Source organism: Ranitomeya variabilis, chromosome 4 (genome assembly GCF_051348905.1).
Source record: "Ranitomeya variabilis isolate aRanVar5 chromosome 4, aRanVar5.hap1, whole genome shotgun sequence".
Classification (NCBI taxonomy): domain Eukaryota; kingdom Metazoa; phylum Chordata; class Amphibia; order Anura; family Dendrobatidae; genus Ranitomeya; species Ranitomeya variabilis.
The window spans coordinates 539,302,015-539,324,188 of NC_135235.1; the positions used below are offsets into that span (position 1 = coordinate 539,302,015).

The window sequence follows — 22,174 nt, forward strand, 5'->3', positions numbered from 1 at the left end:
CAATCACTGAACAGGAAACCTAATGTCTGTATCTCCTTAAAGCTAAGCCCTGAATAGGGAAGGGTTGGAATAGGCACTGGTCACTCCCCACTGTAAACTAAAGACAAAAAGGTACTCAGACAAGGGGAATAAACTTAGCTTGAACAGACTCAGAGAAGCAAAGACCTTTTGCAGCCAGATGCAGAGCGACAGTCTGTTGCATCTGATATACTCGTGGCAATTTGCATGATTCTGAGTCCTTGATTGGATACACACCAGAAGCGCAGGTCACCTGCTATCTCTCAATTACCATATGAAAAATTATCTTGACATAGACATATAAGAAATATTATTTATTAACCATTTTGTGTAGTATGACAATCTGCTTTTAAGGATATAACTCATTTGCAAATTTTTCAAAATTCTCATAAAATTTTAGTCATTTTCCCCAAAAAACTAAAAGCTTATCAACCTAAATTTACCACTATCAAAATATAAAGTATCATGAAAAAACAGTCTCAGAACTATTATTATACATAGAAACATTCCAGAGTTAATGCCACATGAAAAGACAATGGTCAGATTTTAAAACTAGGACTTGGTCATTAAGTTAAAAAATTGGCTTTATCGCTCAGAATTTAAGGCACCGTTGCTGTTATATATCACAGATATAGTAATTCACAGTCACAGTGGTGATGGTGAGACCCTATAACAGTTCACTGTATATCACTTAAATCTTGGAATTCTATTCACAGACAGACTATCACTCACATTTTCAATCTAGTACATCAACCCTGAGGTATTATAACAATTGATTTAGGCCTTTTTCTGTTCCTTAGGTTTTAATTACATATTAGTATTTTTGATCAGTATTTTATCAGTATCTGTATACCTAAAACAGGAGTTTCTCCAAAATACAGAACAGGTTTTCATTTTCAGCTATAGTTTTTCTCTGTAAGTTCGACTCCTAGTTTTGGCATACCAACACGTGACAAAAAACTGACCAGATGCTGACGTGTGAATAAGGCCTTATGCTGTGTACTCTGTGAGCTCCTACCCCTACACAGTGCAAGTATAAATGTAATTCCTTGGTCGACCCCTATGTTTTATACTATCTGTGAAAAGCACTCTGATTGGCTGTGCTATACCACGTGATTGGATTGCTGCAAGGCATTAGGGGAATAATTCATTGTTATGAGTGTAGCCTGTGTAGAATGGCATTGGGCATTTTTTTTTTTGCCCATCCTCGCAAATCAAATTGCAGATTGTTCGAATTCACGTGGAACTCTGTTTTTTTAGGATATTCCAGTCAAATTTGATTCTCTGCTGATCGATTCGCTCATCTCTACTCCTATGCAATGTAGGTCAGGCAATTATGCTGAGCTTGTATGTGTGAAGCTGAGGGAGGAGTAAGAGGGGTTAAGGTAGATTCACAGGGGCTGTAATCACTGCTGGCTTGTAGCCCAGCACAAGCGATAATGTGACATGTAGTTATGTGAGAGCAGAGGATCCTGATGAAGAAGTGATGGCTGTGAGTATCAGAGCTGATTACAAGTGTCAGGAAGTGAAGCAAAAAAGGTATAAAACAATCTGAAAATTGGCAGGAAAAGTATATGAGGATCTTCAGGACATTATCCTTAGGCATTTTTTGGCAAATACAGTTACTGAGTTAGGGTAGTTGAGAACCTCTTTAAGTCTTCCTCATCTTTTCTTTCTAGTCACAACTTTTGAGGAATTATCAAACTTATCAATGAGGAACTTTCCATCAACTAACTGTGAGGTAAAAATAGAATGTGTACCTGAACTAGGCCTCCACCTTTAAATGTAACCATGAACCCTCCCTATATAATAAGTACACCTTTGGTTATATTTTAATTTCTTCTTTCTTCTGAGTTTTTTTAATATCTAATCTATTAGTATGCTTCACAACAACCTAGATGCCTCAATTATAGGATTCCAAATTCAAGATGTGAAGTAGAATAAAATAGAAAATAATTGGATTTTTTAATAGTAAAATTAACAAATGTATGTAAGGAGCAAATCTATCTGGCTCTTGACTATATGTTCTGGAGGGTGAACATCATGTGTATTGTGAGCAACAGTCATGTCCCAAGCATCAACCACAGCAACAGGAAGATTTCTGAAGACATCTTTCAAAATCAGGTTGTGGATATACCCATGGAAGTCACTGAATCTCTCTGAATTAAGATTATCATTTCTTGTATTTTCAGTTTTGATGATGACTTTGGTATCAGGACTCCTCAAAAAGAGACGAATCAAAGATTTTTGCACCAGAATAGCTCTTCTAATAAAAAGTTGGACCGGGAAAGGCCTGAAGTGCTGACCCAAACAAATGACAATCACATAATTGGAACCTCCAGCTAGTCGATCTATCTGCTCATGGACATAAGCATCATCTTTGACCATGTAAAAGCGACTTGCAACATATGGATAACTGTGCTTCTTCCACTGTAAATTAATATTTCTTTTTTGATCTACTGCTACCATCAAAGTATATACTCCTGCTCTATGCAGATCAAATGTCTTGAGACCTGTTCAAAAAGACAAAGAAAAACATATACTTTAAAAACATCAAGACCACGTAATGCTAGAGTCAAAATCATGGGGCTATTAGAATGGTTCTGCTACAGCCTATGCATGACAAATGCAAATAGGTAGTTACCTTGGGCCCTTAAACACTTATAAGCCGTTTATATGCTTGAAGTTTATGTTACAGAGCTGGCTGTGTTATTATTTAGTAGATTCATAGTGTTTTTCGGGTACTACAATATTGTATCTGCATATACCTCCAGAGTGATTAAATATTCAATTAGATGGTGTATGTATTGAGATATTTTCCCTTAGAGGGATTGGTTTGAGAGGTTCCATTTAAATCTTAGTAACCTTTTACCATTACAAAGCACATAACTCTGGGTCATTCATATAACCATTAATATATTGTTTGTAGAGCAAATAAGATTTGACCAACTTAGAAAATATGTCAGTGGCACTCAGGGCCGGACTGGCCATCGGGCAAATGCCAGAAGGGCCGGTGGCAGTAGTGGGCCGCTCGAGTGTGCCGCTGTCGGCACACTCCCCCCGTTGTCGGCACACTCCCCCCCCGCATTCAACTATACCGGCGTCATAGACACCGGTACAGTTGAATGCAATGATGGAGGAGAGAGCGTCTGCTGACGCTCCCTCTCCCATCATTCCCCGCTCTGCCTGCCGCTGACACTGTGGGTGCGCGATGACGTCATATCATCGCGCACCTGTTGTGTGACCGGGCGGGCAGACTGCAGCTGCTGAGACCGGAGCCAGGAGCAGCAGCGGGGGGCAAGAGGAAAGGTGAGTAGACTTTGTTTTTTTATTATTACATATCAATGACTGATAACTGGATTGTAGGGGGGGGGGGGGGGCTGGCTGCATTACATTCTATGGGGCAGTGCTGCATTACATGATTCTATGGGGCTGGGCTGCATTGCATGATTCTATGGGGCTGGGCTGCATTAAATTCTATGGGGCAGTGCTGCATTACATGACTCTATGGGGCTGTGCTGCATTACATTCTATGGGGGCTGTGCTGCATTACATTCTATGGGGACTGAGCTGTAATGCTGGATACAGCTGTAATTATATGTTATATAGTCGTGTTACACTCCCCTCACTTCTTGTTACCTACAATTGTACAAAGATATTATACAGTCACCAGGCGATAAGTGGGCCTGTGTGACTTCAAATGCCAGGGCTGAATTTTAGTCCCAGTCCGGCCCTGGTGGCACTTAACCCCTTCATGACCGTGGGATTTTTCGTTTTTCCGTTTTCGTTTTTCACTCCCCTCCTTCCTAGAGCCATAACTTTTTTATTTTTCCGTCAATTTGGCCATGTGAGGGCTTATTTTTTGCGGGACGAGTTGTACTTTTGAATGACACCATTGGTTTTACCATAGCGTGTACTAGAAAATGGGAAAAAATTTCCAAGTGCGGTGAAATTGCAAAAAAAGTGCAATCCCACACTTGTTTTTTGTTTGTTTTTTTTGCTAGGTTCACTAAATGCTAAAACTGACCTGCCATTATGATTCTCCAGGTCAGTACGAGTTCATAGACACCTAACATGACTAGGTTATTTTTCACCTAAGTGGTGAAAAAAATTCCAAACTTTGCAAAAAAATAAATAAATAAAATTGCGCCATTTTCCGATACCTGTAGCGTCTCCATTTTTCGTGATCTGGGGTCGGGTGAGGGCTTATTTTTTGCGAGCCGAGCTGGCGTTTTTAATAATAGCATTTCGGTGCAGATACTTTCTTTTGATCGCCCGTTATTGCATTTTAATGCAATGTCGCGGTGACCAAAAAAACGTAATTCTGGCGTTTCGATTTTTTTTCTCATTACGCCATTTTGCGATCAGGTTAATGCTTTTTTTATTGATAGATCGGGCGATTCTGAATGCGGCGATACCAAATATGTGTAGGTTTGATTATTTTTTTATTGATTTATTTTGATTGGGGCGAAAGGGGGGTGATTTAAACTTTTATATTTTTTTAATTTTTTTCACATTTTTTTTACTTTTTTTTAACTTTTGCCATGCTTCTATAGCCTCCATGGGAGGCTAGAAGCAGGCACAGCACGATCGGCTCTGCTACATAACAGCGATGATCAGATCGCTGCTATATAGCAGAATTGCAGGTGTGCTGTGAGCGCCGACCACAGGGGGGCGCTCATGCAGCGCCCCAGAGTCCTGGTCGTTGCAGTACTGTGGCTCCGCCACTATGGGGAGCTATGGTGCGTCTTATGGCACTGAAGGAGTTCATCTGATCAGGTATCACAGACACCAATACATTTCACAGCTGGGCCTCCGGGGGGAGCTAAGGGTGCTATTCATTAGGCCACTCCCCACCATAGTGGGTAAACTGGGGGTCAGGCAGGAAGTTAGATCAGAAAGCTGACTGGGTTGGAACCAGGCAACACCTTGTGGCAGAGGGTGTTGTAGGGGAAGATACAGTAGGGTCTCTGTCAGGGGTGGGATCCTGACAGGGGCTTGGCAACAAGAACGAACGTAACGGGACCGTGCCTGCTCCGGGTAGCGGCGGTGCCCAAGAAAGGATTAGAAGAGAGATAGATTGTGCTGAGTGAGAAACGAGATCACGCAAAGGAGAAATACCAGTAGGAGTCGTGCTGTAAGACCGAAGCAACATCCTACTGAGGCGCACTACCGGTGGCCGGAACGCCGAGGGAGTAGAATAACATTCAGCTTCAAGCAATACTCCAAACAGCGGCAGGACAGTCAGTCTAAGGCGGGCTGTCTAACACATATCACCTATGCAGTCTTGGGGGGCAACTTGTGGAGAGGGGCGACTCTAGGGTCCCGGAAGAGCTCCGAGCCTACCCGTCAAACGGGTGCGTCCCGACCAGAACACCAGGGAGGGTCGGAGGATTAGCAGAACATCATCTAATCGAATTGTGAGGGAACTTAAGAAACAGACACAACAGTTGTGAGGGACTTTCCGTAAGCACAGCAGGGAAGGACCACAACACATAGCGCTAGTAGGAAGGCACCGATTTCCACCTGTGAAGAGAACTCTGGAGGTGCCATTGGACCGGCTGGACTTGCGCAGCCTGGTGAACCGTATTCCGGACTGAGGACTCAGAGATCTTCAGTAAAGAGGTAAAGAGACTGCAACCTGGTGTCCTCGTTATTTACTGCACTGCACCACTACAGCGTCACCACCATCATCCACACCTGTTATTCACTGAGCGCCCCACGGCAGGGTCACGGACCGGGGCCTAGCCGCCGTGACAACCCCAGAGCAGAGACTCGGAGGCCCGGTACCGGGTACCCTTCGGCCCTGCGGCAGTGGGGGCGCCACAACTTGGCGTCACGAACAGGATCTACTTAAGCCTGAAGAATCAGGTCATGTGTGCCTTGGAACTGTGATTTACTGTGCTTGGACTGTACTTTATTGAAAAGACTGTGGATTGTCACTTGCCGCCAAAAGTTTGCGCCAAAACCGCCGCCATTACAGCGCTGAGGAGAGCGCAGGAGAAGAAGAAGAGCGTGGAAGTGGGCGTGAACAAGCTGAAGAGCGCGAAAGACAATGGCCGCCCAGTCTAAATATCTCGGCCCCTTGAGGACGTGTCCGTCAGCAGCCGAGATCCGCCTCCTGATCCTCAATGGTGGGCAGAGACAGAGAAAACAAAACCGCCCACGAAGGAGAGAGCGGGAAAAGGACCAGGAAGAAGAAGTGAGCGACATGGAGGACGCCATGGCGAGCCGCCCGGAGCCGGAGCGTGGGGTCGGAGCAGAGGACTCCCCCAGCCACCCGGAGGGGCACCGCAACCAGGCCTCCACCGCTGATGCTGAATTCCTGCAGGCCGGAGTGGACGAGCTCAGCGACCGACCCCGGCGGACGCAGCTGAGCACTGAGGCTGGGTGGAAGAAGGCCATCATCAGGAGCCTCACCAGACATCTGTCGGAAGCTTCATCTGGTCCGGAGCAGGAAAGAAGTTCCAGCGCTCCAAAGCCAGAAAGCAAGGCCCTGCCGGAAAGCGAGATGCTGCAAACGGAGATGACAACGCCGCAGCGCAAGGCCCCGCAACCAGCGTTCCAGACCCCAGTGGAGACGGAGCAGATCGGCATCGGAGGAACCGCATCTGAAGCAGGTATGAAGGACGACCCTGCCCCGATGACTGACACCACTCCAGTGACTGCTAGTGCCACAGCTGCTGATTCCGTTCCAGTGACTGATCTTGCAGCAGCCGCTACCGCTGCGCCTGATTTAACTGTACATGCAAGACGGATTAACGGCGTTTGTCCAGCACTGGGTGTAACCCTGGACCTCACTCTTCCCAGGCCAATAAGGGTTAAGTGCCAGGTGCAGCCCTGGAAGCCGTCCAACTAAACCTCGGAAACCTGAAACTGTACATAGTTAACTGTTTGTTTCCCTGCTTTTTGCTGCTTTAAACCCGATTAGGGTTAACTCTTAAAGGGATCCCTTTGTTTACCTGGGATCCCTATTGTTTGTTTTTGTTTGTTTTTCTAAAGTTTTGCACAAGTTTCTAGTTAAAAAGAACTGCTGAAATCATGAACAGTGCATGATCCGAACTTCTTGTACATAGTTTGCACCTTATTAAAGGCGCTCCCTACTGGTTTTACTTAAAGAAGGACTCTTTGTGAAGATACCACACTGGAACCTTTGCTGAGTATGGACTGGTAGCTTGAGAAGGCGTGCTACCTCATAGAGACTTGGTCCCCTCTAAAAGGGGATGTTCATTTGTTGCGCTTAACCCGTGATATTGCTTAAGATAGGAAGCAATAATGTCTTGACCAAAGAAAGAGATGATAATGTTTACATGAGAAAGTTATATGTATTTAATTAGTTAATTGTGAAGAAATACTGATGATGTTCTCTGAGAAGAAAAAGGTGAAAGATAGGAGAAGGATGCAGTGGGCCCGTAGGGATAGACGTGGTGTCCAGCATGCATGATAGAAAGAAAGATAATGAGAAGGCTTAATGTTCAATAGAAAATGTTTTGATAATGTTGATAGTTAGGATAGAAGGTAAACCCTGAGTCCTCATAGGAGTCATGTAGAGATGGCTCAGTGCTCTTAAACTGAAAGTAATGTTATGTTCTATACTGTGTATAGTAGTTGAAAAGGCAGTAGGCCCTGGCTGAACGGGGCGGTCCTGTAACCGAAAGGAGAGGCAGAAGGTCTGGTGCCGATAGGACAGGCGGTCCTGCAGATCTAAAGAAGGAGAATGAAAAAGTTAAATTACCTTATAATGTGATTATAGGAAGGTCTTTAGTGGATTCAGAGTGTATGTCCTTAAAGGCAATGTTAAATTATTGTTCAACAATTTTGCACTTAGTAGAATACCCGGTTGGGTAACAGGAGTTATTTATAGCCTGTAATTTATAACGTTAACCATGTTTGTAACGTTCAAGTGTCCTTACCTCCCATAAAGGGAAGCCTGTTCAAGTATACTTATTGTTATTGCACTCAACAAAACTGTATGTCTTTTTGCTAACTTGTATTGTTGTTTTCTTCCCAGTCCCGGAGTACTGTGTTTAACCAGGGGGGAATGCAGCGCCCCAGAGTCCTGGTCGTTGCAGTACTGTGGCTCCGCCACTATGGGGAGCTATGGTGCGTCTGATGGCACTGAAGGAGTTCATCTGATCAGGTATCACAGACACCAATACATTTCACAGCTGGGCCTCCGGGGGGAGCTAAGGGTGCTATTCATTAGGCCACTCCCCACCATAGTGGGTAAACTGGGGGTCAGGCAGGAATTTAGATCAGAAAGCTGACTGGGTTTGAACCAGGCAACACCTTGTGGCAGAGGGTGTTGTAGGGGAAGATACAGTAGGGTCTCTGTCAGGGGTGGGATCCTGACAGGGGCTTGGCAACAAGAACGAACGTAACGGGACCGTGCCTGCTCCGGGTAGCGGCGGTGCCCAAGAAAGGATTAGAAGAGAGATAGATTGTGCTGAGTGAGAAACGAGATCACGGAAAGGAGAAATACCAGTAGGAGTCGTGCTGTAAGACCGAAGCAACATCCTACTGAGGCGCACTACCGGTGGCCGGAACGCCGAGGGAGTAGAATAACATTCAGCTTCAAGCAATACTCCAAACAGCGGCAGGACAGTCAGTCTAAGGCGGGCTGTCTAACACATATCACCTATGCAGTCTTGGGGGGCAACTTGTGGAGAGGGGCGACTCTAGGGTCCCGGAAGAGCTCCGAGCCTACCCGTCAAACGGGTGCCATCCCGACCAGAACACCAGGGAGGGACGGAGGATTAGCAGAACATCATCTAATCGAGTTGTGAGGGAACTTAAGAAACAGACACAACAGTTGTGGGGGACTTTCCGTAAGCACAGCAGGGAAGGACCACAACACATAGCGCTAGTAGGAAGGCACCGATTTCCACCTGTGAAGAGAACTCTGGAGGTGCCATTGGACCGGCCGGACTTGCGCAGCCTGGTGAACCGTATTCCGGACTGAGGACTCAGAGATCTTCAGTAAAGAGGTAAAGAGACTGCAACCTGGTGTCCTCATTATTTACTGCACTGCACCACTACAGCGTCACCACCATCATCCACACCTGTTATTCAATGAGCGCCCCACGGCAGGGTCACGGACTGGGGCCTAGCCGCCGTGACAACCCCAGAGCAGATAATATATTTGAAAAAACTGACCGTCACATCCATACATAGACTAAGTGTGAACAGGTGCTGAACCTAGAGTAACCAACTCATATATAGTCAAGTAAAAAAGGCAGCACACTGCAGCGCTAAGACATGCAAACATGAAACATGAAAACTGAACTGCAATACTGCACTAGAAATATGAAAAATGAGAGCGTTTAGCGCATAAAAATGGCCAATTTTATGTGTACCTGATAGCCCCTTTATGGCATCTCTCGTATATCAGGTCCTACGCTTGCCTACCTCGCTGAGAATAAACGTCTCCATGTGAATGGGTACCTGTGAAAACCTCTTCCTAGACTCATATTCTCTCTCTCTGTGGAGGGGTACTGGACCCGCTGCGATTAAAACACCTGGGCTAGGAGGCGGAGTGCTCAGTCAGAAGGCTAAATAATATATTTGAAAAAACTGACCGTCACATCCATACATAGACTAAGTGTGAACAGGTGCTGAACCTAGAGTAACCAACTCATATATAGTCGTTTATTCTCAGCGAGGTAGGCAAGCGTAGGACCTGATATACGAGAGATGCCGTAAAGGGGCTATCAGGTACACATAAAATTGGCCATTTTTATGCGCTAAACGCTCTCATTTTTCATATTTCTAGTGCAGTATTGCAGTTCAGTTTTCATGTTTCATGTTTGCATGTCTTAGCGCTGCAGTGTGCTGCCTTTTTTACTTGACTATATATGAGTTGGTTACTCTATGTTCAGCACCTGTTCACACTTAGTCTATGTATGGATGTGACGGTCAGTTTTTTCAAATATATTATTTAGCCTTCTGACTGAGCACTCCGCCTCCTAGCCCAGGTGTTTTAATCGCAGCGGGTCCAGTACCCCTCCACAGAGAGAGAGAATATGAGTCTAGGAAGAGGTTTTCACAGGTACCCATTCACATGGAGACGTTTATTCTCAGCGAGGTAGGCAAGCGTAGGACCTGATATACGAGAGATGCCGTAAAGGGGCTATCAGGTACACATAAAATTGGCCATTTTTATGCGCTAAACGCTCTCATTTTTCATATTTCTAGTGCAGTATTGCAGTTCAGTTTTCATGTTTCATGTTTGCATGTCTTAGCGCTGCAGTGTGCTGCCTTTTTTACTTGACTATATATGAGTTGGTTACTCTAGGTTCAGCACCTGTTCACACTTAGTCTATGTATGGATGTGACGGTCAGTTTTTTCAAATATATTATTTAGCCTTCTGACTGAGCACTCCGCCTCCTAGCCCAGGTGTTTTAATCGCAGCGGGTCCAGTACCCCTCCACAGAGAGAGAGAATATGAGTCTAGGAAGAGGTTTTCACAGGTACCCATTCACATGGAGACGTTTATTCTCAGCGAGGTAGGCAAGCGTAGGACCTGATATACGAGAGATGCCGTAAAGGGGCTATCAGGTACACATAAAATTGGCCATTTTTATGCGCTAAACGCTCTCATTTTTCATATTTCTAGTGCAGTATTGCAGTTCAGTTTTCATGTTTCATGTTTGCATGTCTTAGCGCTGCAGTGTGCTGCCTTTTTTACTTGACTATATATGAGTTGGTTACTCTAGGTTCAGCACCTGTTCACACTTAGTCTATGTATGGATGTGACGGTCAGTTTTTTCAAATATATTATTTAGCCTTCTGACTGAGCACTCCGCCTCCTAGCCCAGGTGTTTTAATCGCAGCGGGTCCAGTACCCCTCCACAGAGAGAGAGAATATGAGTCTAGGAAGAGGTTTTCACAGGTACCCATTCACATGGAGACGTTTATTCTCAGCGAGGTAGGCAAGCGTAGGACCTGATATACGAGAGATGCCGTAAAGGGGCTATCAGGTACACATAAAATTGGCCATTTTTATGCGCTAAACGCTCTCATTTTTCATATTTCTAGTGCAGTATTGCAGTTCAGTTTTCATGTTTCATGTTTGCATGTCTTAGCGCTGCAGTGTGCTGCCTTTTTTACTTGACTATATATGAGTTGGTTACTCTAGGTTCAGCACCTGTTCACACTTAGTCTATGTATGGATGTGACGGTCAGTTTTTTCAAATATATTATTTAGCCTTCTGACTGAGCACTCCGCCTCCTAGCCCAGGTGTTTTAATCGCAGCGGGTCCAGTACCCCTCCACAGAGAGAGAGAATATGAGTCTAGGAAGAGGTTTTCACAGGTACCCATTCACATGGAGACGTTTATTCTCAGCGAGGTAGGCAAGCGTAGGACCTGATATACGAGAGATGCCGTAAAGGGGCTATCAGGTACACATAAAATTGGCCATTTTTATGCGCTAAACGCTCTCATTTTTCATATTTCTAGTGCAGTATTGCAGTTCAGTTTTCATGTTTCATGTTTGCATGTCTTAGCGCTGCAGTGTGCTGCCTTTTTTACTTGACTATATATGAGTTGGTTACTCTAGGTTCAGCACCTGTTCACACTTAGTCTATGTATGGATGTGACGGTCAGTTTTTTCAAATATATTATTTAGCCTTCTGACTGAGCACTCCGCCTCCTAGCCCAGGTGTTTTAATCGCAGCGGGTCCAGTACCCCTCCACAGAGAGAGAGAATATGAGTCTAGGAAGAGGTTTTCACAGGTACCCATTCACATGGAGACGTTTATTCTCAGCGAGGTAGGCAAGCGTAGGACCTGATATACGAGAGATGCCGTAAAGGGGCTATCAGGTACACATAAAATTGGCCATTTTTATGCGCTAAACGCTCTCATTTTTCATATTTCTAGTGCAGTATTGCAGTTCAGTTTTCATGTTTCATGTTTGCATGTCTTAGCGCTGCAGTGTGCTGCCTTTTTTACTTGACTATATATGAGTTGGTTACTCTAGGTTCAGCACCTGTTCACACTTAGTCTATGTATGGATGTGACGGTCAGTTTTTTCAAATATATTATTTAGCCTTCTGACTGAGCACTCCGCCTCCTAGCCCAGGTGTTTTAATCGCAGCGGGTCCAGTACCCCTCCACAGAGAGAGAGAATATGAGTCTAGGAAGAGGTTTTCACAGGTACCCATTCACATGGAGACGTTTATTCTCAGCGAGGTAGGCAAGCGTAGGACCTGATATACGAGAGATGCCGTAAAGGGGCTATCAGGTACACATAAAATTGGCCATTTTTATGCGCTAAACGCTCTCATTTTTCATATTTCTAGTGCAGTATTGCAGTTCAGTTTTCATGTTTCATGTTTGCATGTCTTAGCGCTGCAGTGTGCTGCCTTTTTTACTTGACTATATATGAGTTGGTTACTCTAGGTTCAGCACCTGTTCACACTTAGTCTATGTATGGATGTGACGGTCAGTTTTTTCAAATATATTATTTAGCCTTCTGACTGAGCACTCCGCCTCCTAGCCCAGGTGTTTTAATCGCAGCGGGTCCAGTACCCCTCCACAGAGAGAGAGAATATGAGTCTAGGAAGAGGTTTTCACAGGTACCCATTCACATGGAGACGTTTATTCTCAGCGAGGTAGGCAAGCGTAGGACCTGATATACGAGAGATGCCGTAAAGGGGCTATCAGGTACACATAAAATTGGCCATTTTTATGCGCTAAACGCTCTCATTTTTCATATTTCTAGTGCAGTATTGCAGTTCAGTTTTCATGTTTCATGTTTGCATGTCTTAGCGCTGCAGTGTGCTGCCTTTTTTACTTAACCCCAGAGCAGAGACTCGGAGGCCCGGTACCGGGTACCCCTCGGCCCTGCGGCAGTGGGGGCGCCACACTCACAGCCATCGGCGATCAGTAACCATAGAGGTCTCAAGGACCTCTATGGCTACAATATACAAGCATCGCCGACCTCCGATCATGTGACGGGGGTCGGCGATGCGCTCATTTCCGGCCGCCCGGCCGGATGCGGTAGTTAAATGCTGCTGTCTGCGTTTGACAGCGGCATTTAACTAGTTAATAGCGGCAGGTGATTGCGATTTCACCCGCCGCTATTGCGGGCACATCTTAGCTGTAAAAAACAGCTGACATGTCGCGACTTTGATGTGCGCTCACCGCCGGAGCGCACATCAAAGCAGGGGACCCGACATCGGACGGTATAGTACGTCCGATGTCGGGAAGGGGTTAATGTTGGCTTGGAATTAAGGATTTGGGTTAAGAAACTGCTAGTATCAAAAAGACAAGGTTGACAAAACTTTCACTTTTCAAAAGTGTAAAAACTTAAATATTAATTTTACTGTTATATAAAATAAAACTTAAAATTAATGTTCCACTAATCAGAAATAGAAACAAATCTTATCACTGTACTGTTCATACTTAAAATAACCTATACTAAGGGGAAATATTAAATGAAAATGACCTGATATTCAACAGAAAGAAAGAACAGGTATGGTATTCACAAAAATAGAAAGTATTAGTTGGATTTTATCACCAAATAAGTGATGACAAAATAGATTGTAATATATACATTATAGTAATCTTATGGTCTGCTACTGTTATATAAACTGTTATGATCTGGTGGCCTCGGAGCAGCATGAGACGTACTCTTGAGAAGGTGGTACCTGTACTGACCGCGGACCCTGAACTTAACACCGCAACTAGACGTAGCCGTGGGATGTACCTGACACTCCCTAGACACCTCGACACAGCCGGAGGACTAAATACCCCTAGAGAAAGAAACAGAGAAACTATCTTGCCTCAGAGAAAATCCCCAAAGGATAGACAGCCCCCCACAAATATTGACTGTGAGAGGAGAGGGAATTAACATACGCAGACTGAAATCAGGATTTAGCAAAGGAGGCCATTCTAGCTAAATAGAAAGGATAGGACAGAGTACTATGCGGTCAGTATTAAAACACTAGAAAATATCCACCACAGAAAATACAAAATCTTCACATCTAACTAAAGATATGGAGGGTATATCTGCATCTCCAGAGATACCAGCTTGGCTGAACAAGTCCTTACACAGACCAAGCTGGACAAGACAAAACATAGAAATGCACTGAACTATAAGGCCCACAGCATGTGGACTGCAAAAACAAAGCCAGAACTTATCTTTGTTGAAATGATCAGCAAAGCAGGAGAGACCAGGCTGAGATGTGAATCCTCCAGGAACAATGGGCAACTGGCACTGACTAAAGGGTCAAGCAAAACTAAATAGCCCAGTGGATTGCATTAAGTGGACACACCTGATGAATGCTGCGATCAAAGACAGCAGCGCTACCACTTATAACCACCGGAGGGAGCCCAAGAGCAGAATTCACAACAATAAACTACTGTATTGCCAGCAGGGTCGGTCTTAGAATTTGGGGCCCCACTTGATCTAACATATTACATCATTATATGGAAACATTTAGGGTGCATTTACACAAGCTGATTTCTGAATATTAAGAGAGAATGATGGGTGTAGATCAATCACTAATAAATCATTCTGTCCCCATATAGTGTCATGCTTTCAGTAACATATATCCTGTTTCCAACAATTAATGTGCTGCCTAGAACGATTTTTTTTCCAGCATAAGCAATACACTTACCCGATATATAGTATGATCATCTTTCTGTTCGCTGGGGTGATTATTGACATGTTTACATCTATGAACTCACGTCTGGGCTGCTGGCATTTAGAAATGTACTACTGAACACATACTATGTATATTACAAGTGACACAAACACTATATATTATACATACATCAGTATTAAATAAAAAAAATGCAGGCAACAAATTTATATGCAAATTGATCGAAGACTTATTTTTAATTAATAAAACGAACATTATAATATAACATTAGGAGAAAAATTAAGGAAACGAATTGAAAGGTTGTATAGAATAAATAGTGTAAATATAGGCGTTTACATTACATTGCAAATCACTACTAATCACTGGGTAACATTATGTGCATGATAAGCAAGATGGTGGGAGACTGGTAAAGCTGACAAATAACCATCCTAATGCTCTAAAGTAGGGTTGAGCGAAACGGGTCGATCATTTTCAAAAGTCGCCGACTTTTGGCTAAGTCGGCGTCTCATGAAACCCGATCCGACCCCTGTGCTTGTCGGCCATGCGGTACGCGACTTTCGCGCCAAAGTCGCGTTTCAATGACGCGAAAAGCGCCATTTCTCAGCCAATGAAGGTGAACGCAGAGTGTGGGCAGCGTGATGACATAGATCCTGGTCCCCACCATCTTAGAGAAGGGCATTTCAGTGATTGGCTTGCTGTCTGCGGCGTCACAGGGGCTATAAAGGGGCGTTCCCGCCGACCGCCATCTTACTGCTGCTGATCTGAGCTTAGGGACAGGTTGCTGCCGCTTCGTCAGAAGCAGGGAGAGCGTTAGGCAGGGTCCACTAACCACCAAACCGCTTGTGCTGCAGCGATTTCCACTGTCCAACACCACCTTCGGTGTGCAGGGACTGTGGAAGCTATTTTTTTTTTTTTTTCCCCTCAGCGCTGTAGCTCATTGGGCTGCCCTAGAAGGCTCCGTGATAGCTGTATTGCTGTGTGTACGCCACTGTGGAAACCAACTGCTTTTTTCAAAGCACATATCCTCTTGTTCCTTCCTTTCTGCACAGCTATCTTTTTTGTTTGTCCACACTTTTTATTTAATTTGTGCATCAGTCCACTCCTATTGCTGCCTGCCATACCTGGCTTACATTACTGCAGGGAGATAGTAATTGTAGGACAGTTTTTTGTTTTGTTTTGTTTTTTTTTGTGGGAGATTAAGATTGGCATTTCTGCTACAGTGCCATCCCTGTGTGTGCCATCTCTCACTGAGTGGGCCATAGAAAGCCTATTTATTTTTTCCGTGATTTGTGTTCTAAAATCTACCTCAACACAAAAACACTACATCAATCAGTGGGAGAAAAATATTGGCCTCAGTCAGGGCTTGTGTGCCACTGCTGTGTGTGCTATCTCTCATTCAGTGGGCTATAGCAAGCCTATTTCTTTTTTTTTTTTTTTAATATTATTTGGTTTCTAAAGTCTCCCTGAAAAAAAAAAAAAAAACCTAAAAAAACAGTGGGAGAGTAATATTGCCCTTTCAGCTTGTGTGCCAGTCTTGACTCCTGGGTGTGCCACCTCTCTCCCTCTCATTCAGTGGGCCATAGAAAGCCTATTTATTTATTTTTTTAAATATTATTGGGTTTCTAAAGTCTCCCTTAAAAAACAAAAAATACATAAAAAAACAGTGGGAGAGTAATATTGCCCTTTCAGCTTGTGTGCCAGTCTTGACTCCTGGGTGTGCCACCTCTCTCATTCAGTGGGCCATAGAAAGCTTTTTTTTTTTTTTCCTTGATTTGTGTTCAAAAATCTACCTCAACACAAAAACACTACATCAATCAGTGGGAGAAAAATATTGGCCTCAGTCAGGGCTTGTGTGCCACTGCTGTGTGTGCTATCTCTCATTCAGTGGGCTATAGAAAGCCTATTTATTTATTTATTTTTTTTCTTATTATTTGGTTTCTAAAGTCTCCCTGAAAAAAAAAAATACATAAATTAGGTGGGAGATTAATATTGACATTAGTGCTTGAGTGACAGTCCTGCGTGTGTGTCATCTCTGTGATTTTGTGCCACAGAAAACAGAGTGTGTAACATTGTGCCTGATTTTCCTTGTGGTCTCACCAACCTGTTAAGGGATATTGAAATCATACTGAAGTTATAGCTCACCGTGTAAGTTGTTTGACAGCAACAAATAAAGTTACTTTGGTTAAGATTTTAAAACAATGAGGAAGTCTGGTGCAAGAGGTCGTCGTGGGCGTTCATTGTCAGCTGGTAATGATGGTAGTGGTAGTGGAGCATCAGGTGGTCGTGGGGATAAAAATATTCCACCTAAGTCTGGAGCTGTGGAGCCAGTTTCGTCGTCAGGCTACACAAGGCCTCGAACGCTCTCTTTTCTGGGAGTAGGAAAACCGCTTTTAAAGGCGGAGCAGCAACAGCAAGTTTTGGCTTACATTGCAGACTCAGCCTCTAGCTCTTTTGCCTCCTCTTCCGAAACTGGTAAATGTAAAAGCAGCGCGTCGCTTGTGGATGTTCACGGTCAGGGACAAGTCGCTTCCTTGTCCTCCTCAGCAAAAACTACAACAAGAGAGAAGGATGCAGCAGGCGACACAACGGGTCACTCCATGGAGCTCTTTACACATACCGTCCCTGGCTTAGAAAGTGAAACATTTAACAGGCCATGCCCATTACAAGTATATTCTGACATGGAGTGCACTGATGCACAGCCACAGCCAGAGTACTATGCTGCTCCTTTGACTCAGACCACCACATTGCCCTCTCAGGGTACAGATCCACAATCAGACCCTGATGAGACTATGTTGCCCCGCCACGAACGCTATACCACCGACCGACACAGTGACACAGACGAAGTTGCACACGAGCTCGAAGAGGAGGTAATAGATGACCCAGTTATTGACCCCGATTGGCAGCCATTGGGGGAACAGGGTGCAGGCGGCAGTAGTTCAGAAGCGGAGGTGGAGGAGGGGCCGCAGCAGGCATCAACATCGCAACAGGTTCCATCTGCCGGGCCCGTATCTGGCCCAAAACGCGTGTCAAAGCCAAAACCTGTTGGAGCACAGCGTGGCCATCCGGTTAAAGCTCAGTCTGCAATCCCTGAAAAGGGATCCGAGTCTAGGAAGAGTGCAGTCTGGCATTTTTTTAAACAACATCCAACTGATCAGCGCAAAGTCATCTGTCAAAAATGTTCAACTAGCTTAAGCAGAGGTCAGAATCTGAAAAGTCTAAATACTAGTTGCATGCATAGACACTTAACCACCATGCATTTTCAAGCCTGGACTAACTACCAAACGTCCCTCAAGGTTGTAGCACCCTCGGCCAATGAAGCTAGTCAGCAACGCAACATCCCTTCCGTCACTGTAAGGCCACCATTTTCCGCACCACCGGCAGTATCTGTGCAGGTTTCTTTGCCAGCCAAAAGCAGTCAGGGTCAGGGAATCACCAGTTTTGTAGGAGGAAATATTGCATCTAGGGCACCGGCGGAAACAATACCGTCTCCAACCGTCTCTCAGTCTGCCATGTACACCGGCACACCCGAAAGTTCCACGATCTCCAGCTCTCCAGTCCAGCTCACCCTACATGAGACTCTGGTTAGAAAAAGGAAGTACTTATCCTCGCATCCGCGTACACAGGGTTTTAACGCCCACATAGCTAGACTAATCTCGTTAGAGATGATGCCCTACCGGTTAGTTGAAAGCGAAGCTTTCAAAGCCCTGATGGAGTACGCTGAACCACGATACGAGCTACCCAGTCGACACTTTTTTTCCAGAAAAGCCATCCCAGCCCTGCACCAGCATGTTAAACAGCGCATCGTCCATGCACTCAGGCAATCTGTGAGTACAAAGGTGCACCTGACTACAGATGCATGGACCAGTAGGCATGGCCAGGGACGTTATGTGTCCATCACGGCACACTGGGTGAATGTGGTGGATGCAGGGTCCACAGGCGACATCAATTTAGGGACAGTTGTGCCTAGCCCACGGTCTAGGAAACAGTTGGCTGTAGGCGTTCGCACCCCCTCCTCCTCCTCCTCCTCGTCCTCCTGCAGAAGCTACAGCTCTTCCACAGAACGCAGTCTGCCAACCACTCCATCGGCAGATGACACTGTTGCACACCAGTTGTCCCATTATGGGCCAGCTACTGCCAAGCGTCAGCAGGCTGTATTGGCTATGAAGTGCTTGGGCGACAACAGACACACCGCGGAAGTTCTGTCCGAGTTCTTGCAACAAGAAACGCAGTCGTGGCTGGGCACAGTAGATCTTGAGGCAGGCAAGGTAGTGAGTGATAACGGAAGGAATTTCATGGCTGCCATCTCCCTTTCCCAACTGAAACACATTCCTTGCCTGGCTCACACCTTAAACCTGGTGGTGCAGTGCTTATTGAAAACTTATCCTGGGTTCTCCGACCTGCTCCTCAAAGTGCGTGCACTTTGCTCACATATCCGACGTTCGCCTGTACACGCCAGCCGTATGCAGACCTATCAGCGGTCTTTGAACCTTCCCCAGCATCGCCTAATCATAGACGTTGCAACAAGGTGGAACTCAACACTGCACATGCTTCAGAGACTGTGCGAACAGAGGCGTGCTGTTATTTATTTGTGGGAGGATACACGGGCAGGCAGTAGGATGGCAGACATGGAGTTGTCAGGTGTGCAGTGGTCTAAGATACAAGACATGTGTCAAGTCCTTCAGTGTTTTGAGGAATGCACACGGCTGGTTAGTGCAGACAACGCCGTAATAAGCATGAGCATCCCCCTAATGCGTCTGCTGATGCAAAGTTTGACGCACATAAAGGAGCAGGCGTCTGCACCAGAGGAAGAGGAAAGCCTTGATGACAGTCAGCCATTGTCTGGTCAGGGCAGTGTACAGGACGAGGTAGCGGGCGAAGAGGAGGTGGAGGACGAGGAGGATGATGGGGATGAGTATATTTTTAATGCCGAACCTTTCCCGGGGGCACAGGAAATTGGTTGCGTGTCACGGCCGGGTTCTGGTTTTTTGAGGGACACAAGTGACGTAGATTTGCCTGCAACTGCCCCTCAACCAATCACAACCGGAGATTTGACAACTGGAACTTTGGCCCACATGGCGGATTATGCCTTACGTATCCTAAAAAGGGACACACGCATTACGAAAATGATGAACGATGACGATTACTGGTTGGCCTGCCTCCTTGATCCACGCTATAAAGGCAAATTGCAAAATATTATGCCACATGAGAACTTGGAACTAATATTAGCAACCAAACAATCAACTCTTGTTGACCGTTTGCTTCAGGCATTCCCAGCACACAGCGCACGTGATCGTTCTCACACGAGCTCCAGGGGGCAGCAGACTAGGAGTGTTAGGGGTGCACACATCAGAAGTGGCGTTGGACAGAGGGGTTTTCTGACCAGGTTGTGGAGTGATTTTGCTATGACCGCAGACAGGACAGGTACTGCTGCATCAATTGAAAGTGACAGGAGACAACATTTGTCCAGTATGGTTACTAACTATTTTTCATCCCTTATCGATGTTCTCCCTCAACCGTCATTCCCATTTGATTACTGGGCCTCCAAATTAGACACCTGGCCAGAATTGGCAGAATATGCATTGCAGGAGCTTGCTTGCCCGGCAGCAAGTGTCCTATCAGAAAGAGTATTCAGTGCTGCAGGTTCAATATTAACCGAAAAAAGGACTCGTCTGGCTACCCAAAATGTTGACGATCTAACATTCATTAAAATGAACCACAACTGGATTTCGAAATCTTTTGCCCCACCTTGCCCGGCCGACACCTAGCTTTCCTATGAAAAGCTCTTGCCTGTGAATTACTTTTCTAATGTCTAATTTGCTGCAGCTGATTGTACAGCATACGACATGTTTACACCTCCCTAAATGGCCAAACTCCCCACACGGGGCCGTGGTATCGCGACTTGGCGCAAGCACCCGTGAGACTGCTGTTTGTCTGAAGAGGTGGGTGTGCTCGCTTTTGGTTGACGGCATTGCTACTGGGTCCCTCATAGTACAATGTAGTGTCTCTGGCGGTGGTGGTGCGCACCCAACGTCAGACACACCGTTGTAACATGAGGGGCCCTGGGGCGGTCCCGCCGGCCTCAAGAGAGTTCCCCCCTACCCCAGCTCAAAATGTGCTCTACCACGTCCAAAATTATGTCGCACAGCTCCACCAATCTTTAGTCTATTCGCTGACATCATTCAATGTCTGGCACTGACAATACAAATTTGTAGACATCTATGATGCAACTTAAAGTAGTCTGTGTCTGTGTCCTATATTGGCACCATTAAATAGTTACTGCCAAATTACTATGTCAGAAACTCAGTAGATGAGCCCACCCCTGTACCTAAGTATGCCACCTTTTTTTTTGTTGTGGTTGTTTTGCGAGACATTAACATCTATTTATATTTTGGGAGTACTGGGACAGACACTCCTTGCACTACTCCTCCACTCACCACCAAGCTGCCTGTGTATCCATGTAACCGCTGTAAAGCTGCCATGAGCCTATTGTTTGTTATTTTAGGCCTTTGATAGCCTGTCTGCGGTCCCTACTTTAAATACTCCTCCACTGACCACCAAGCTGCCTGCCCGTGTATCCATGTAACCGCTGTAAAACTGCCATAAGCCTATTGTTTGTTATTTTAGGCCTTTGATAGCCTGTCTGCGGTCCCTACTTTAAATACTCCTCCACTCACCACCAAGCTGCCTGCCCGTGTATCCATGTAACCGCTGTAAAACTGCCATGAGCCTATTGTTTGTTATGTTAGGCCTTTGATAGCCTGTCTGCGGTCCCTACTTTAAATACTCCTCCACTCACCACCAAGCTGCCTGCCCGTGTATCCATGTAACCGCTGTAAAACTGCCATAAGCCTATTGTTTGTTATTTTAGGCCTTTGATAGCCTGTCTGCGGTCCCTACTTTAAATACTCCTCCACTGACCACCAAGCTGCCTGCCCGTGTATCCATGTAACCGCTGTAAAACTGCCATAAGCCTATTGTTTGTTATTTTAGGCCTTTGATAGCCTGTCTGCGGTCCCTACTTTAAATACTCCTCCACTCACCACCACCAAGCTGCCTGCCCGTGTATCCATGTAACCGCTGTAAAACTGCCATGAGCCTATTGTTTGTTATTTTAGGCCTTTGATAGCCTGTCTGCGGTCCCTACTTTAAATACTCCTCCACTCACCACCACCAAGTTGCCTGCCCGTGTATCCATGTAACCGCTGTAAAACTGCCATGAGCCTATTGTTTGTTATGTTAGGCCTTTGATAGCCTGTCTGCGGTCCCTACTTTAAATACTCCTCCACTGACCACCAAGCTGCCTGCCCGTGTATCCATGTAACCGCTGTAAAACTGCCATGAGCCTATTGTTTGTTATTTTAGGCCTTTGATAGCCTGTCTGCGGTCCCTACTTTAAATACTCCTCCACTCACCACCAAGCTGCCTGCCCGTGTATCCATGTAACCGCTGTAAAACTGCCATGAGCCTATTGTTTGTTATTTTAGGCCTTTGATAGCCTGTCTGCGGTCCCTACTTTAAATACTCCTCCACTCACCACCACCAAGC

General features: G+C 45.4%; 1 protein-coding gene across 1 annotated transcript in view; it reads right to left on the reverse strand.

Moving 5' to 3' along the window:
* Window positions 1-243: 243 nt before the first annotated feature.
* The window catches only part of LOC143765632 (NXPE family member 1-like), a 302,041-nt gene continuing 280,110 nt past the window's right edge, over window positions 244-22,174 (reverse strand). Inside the window, exon 6 of the mRNA XM_077252480.1 lies at window positions 244-2,531. Within this exon, the coding sequence (XP_077108595.1) occupies window positions 1,996-2,531 (536 nt within the window). The 3' untranslated portion in view covers window positions 244-1,995. The remainder of the gene's footprint in view (window positions 2,532-22,174) is intronic.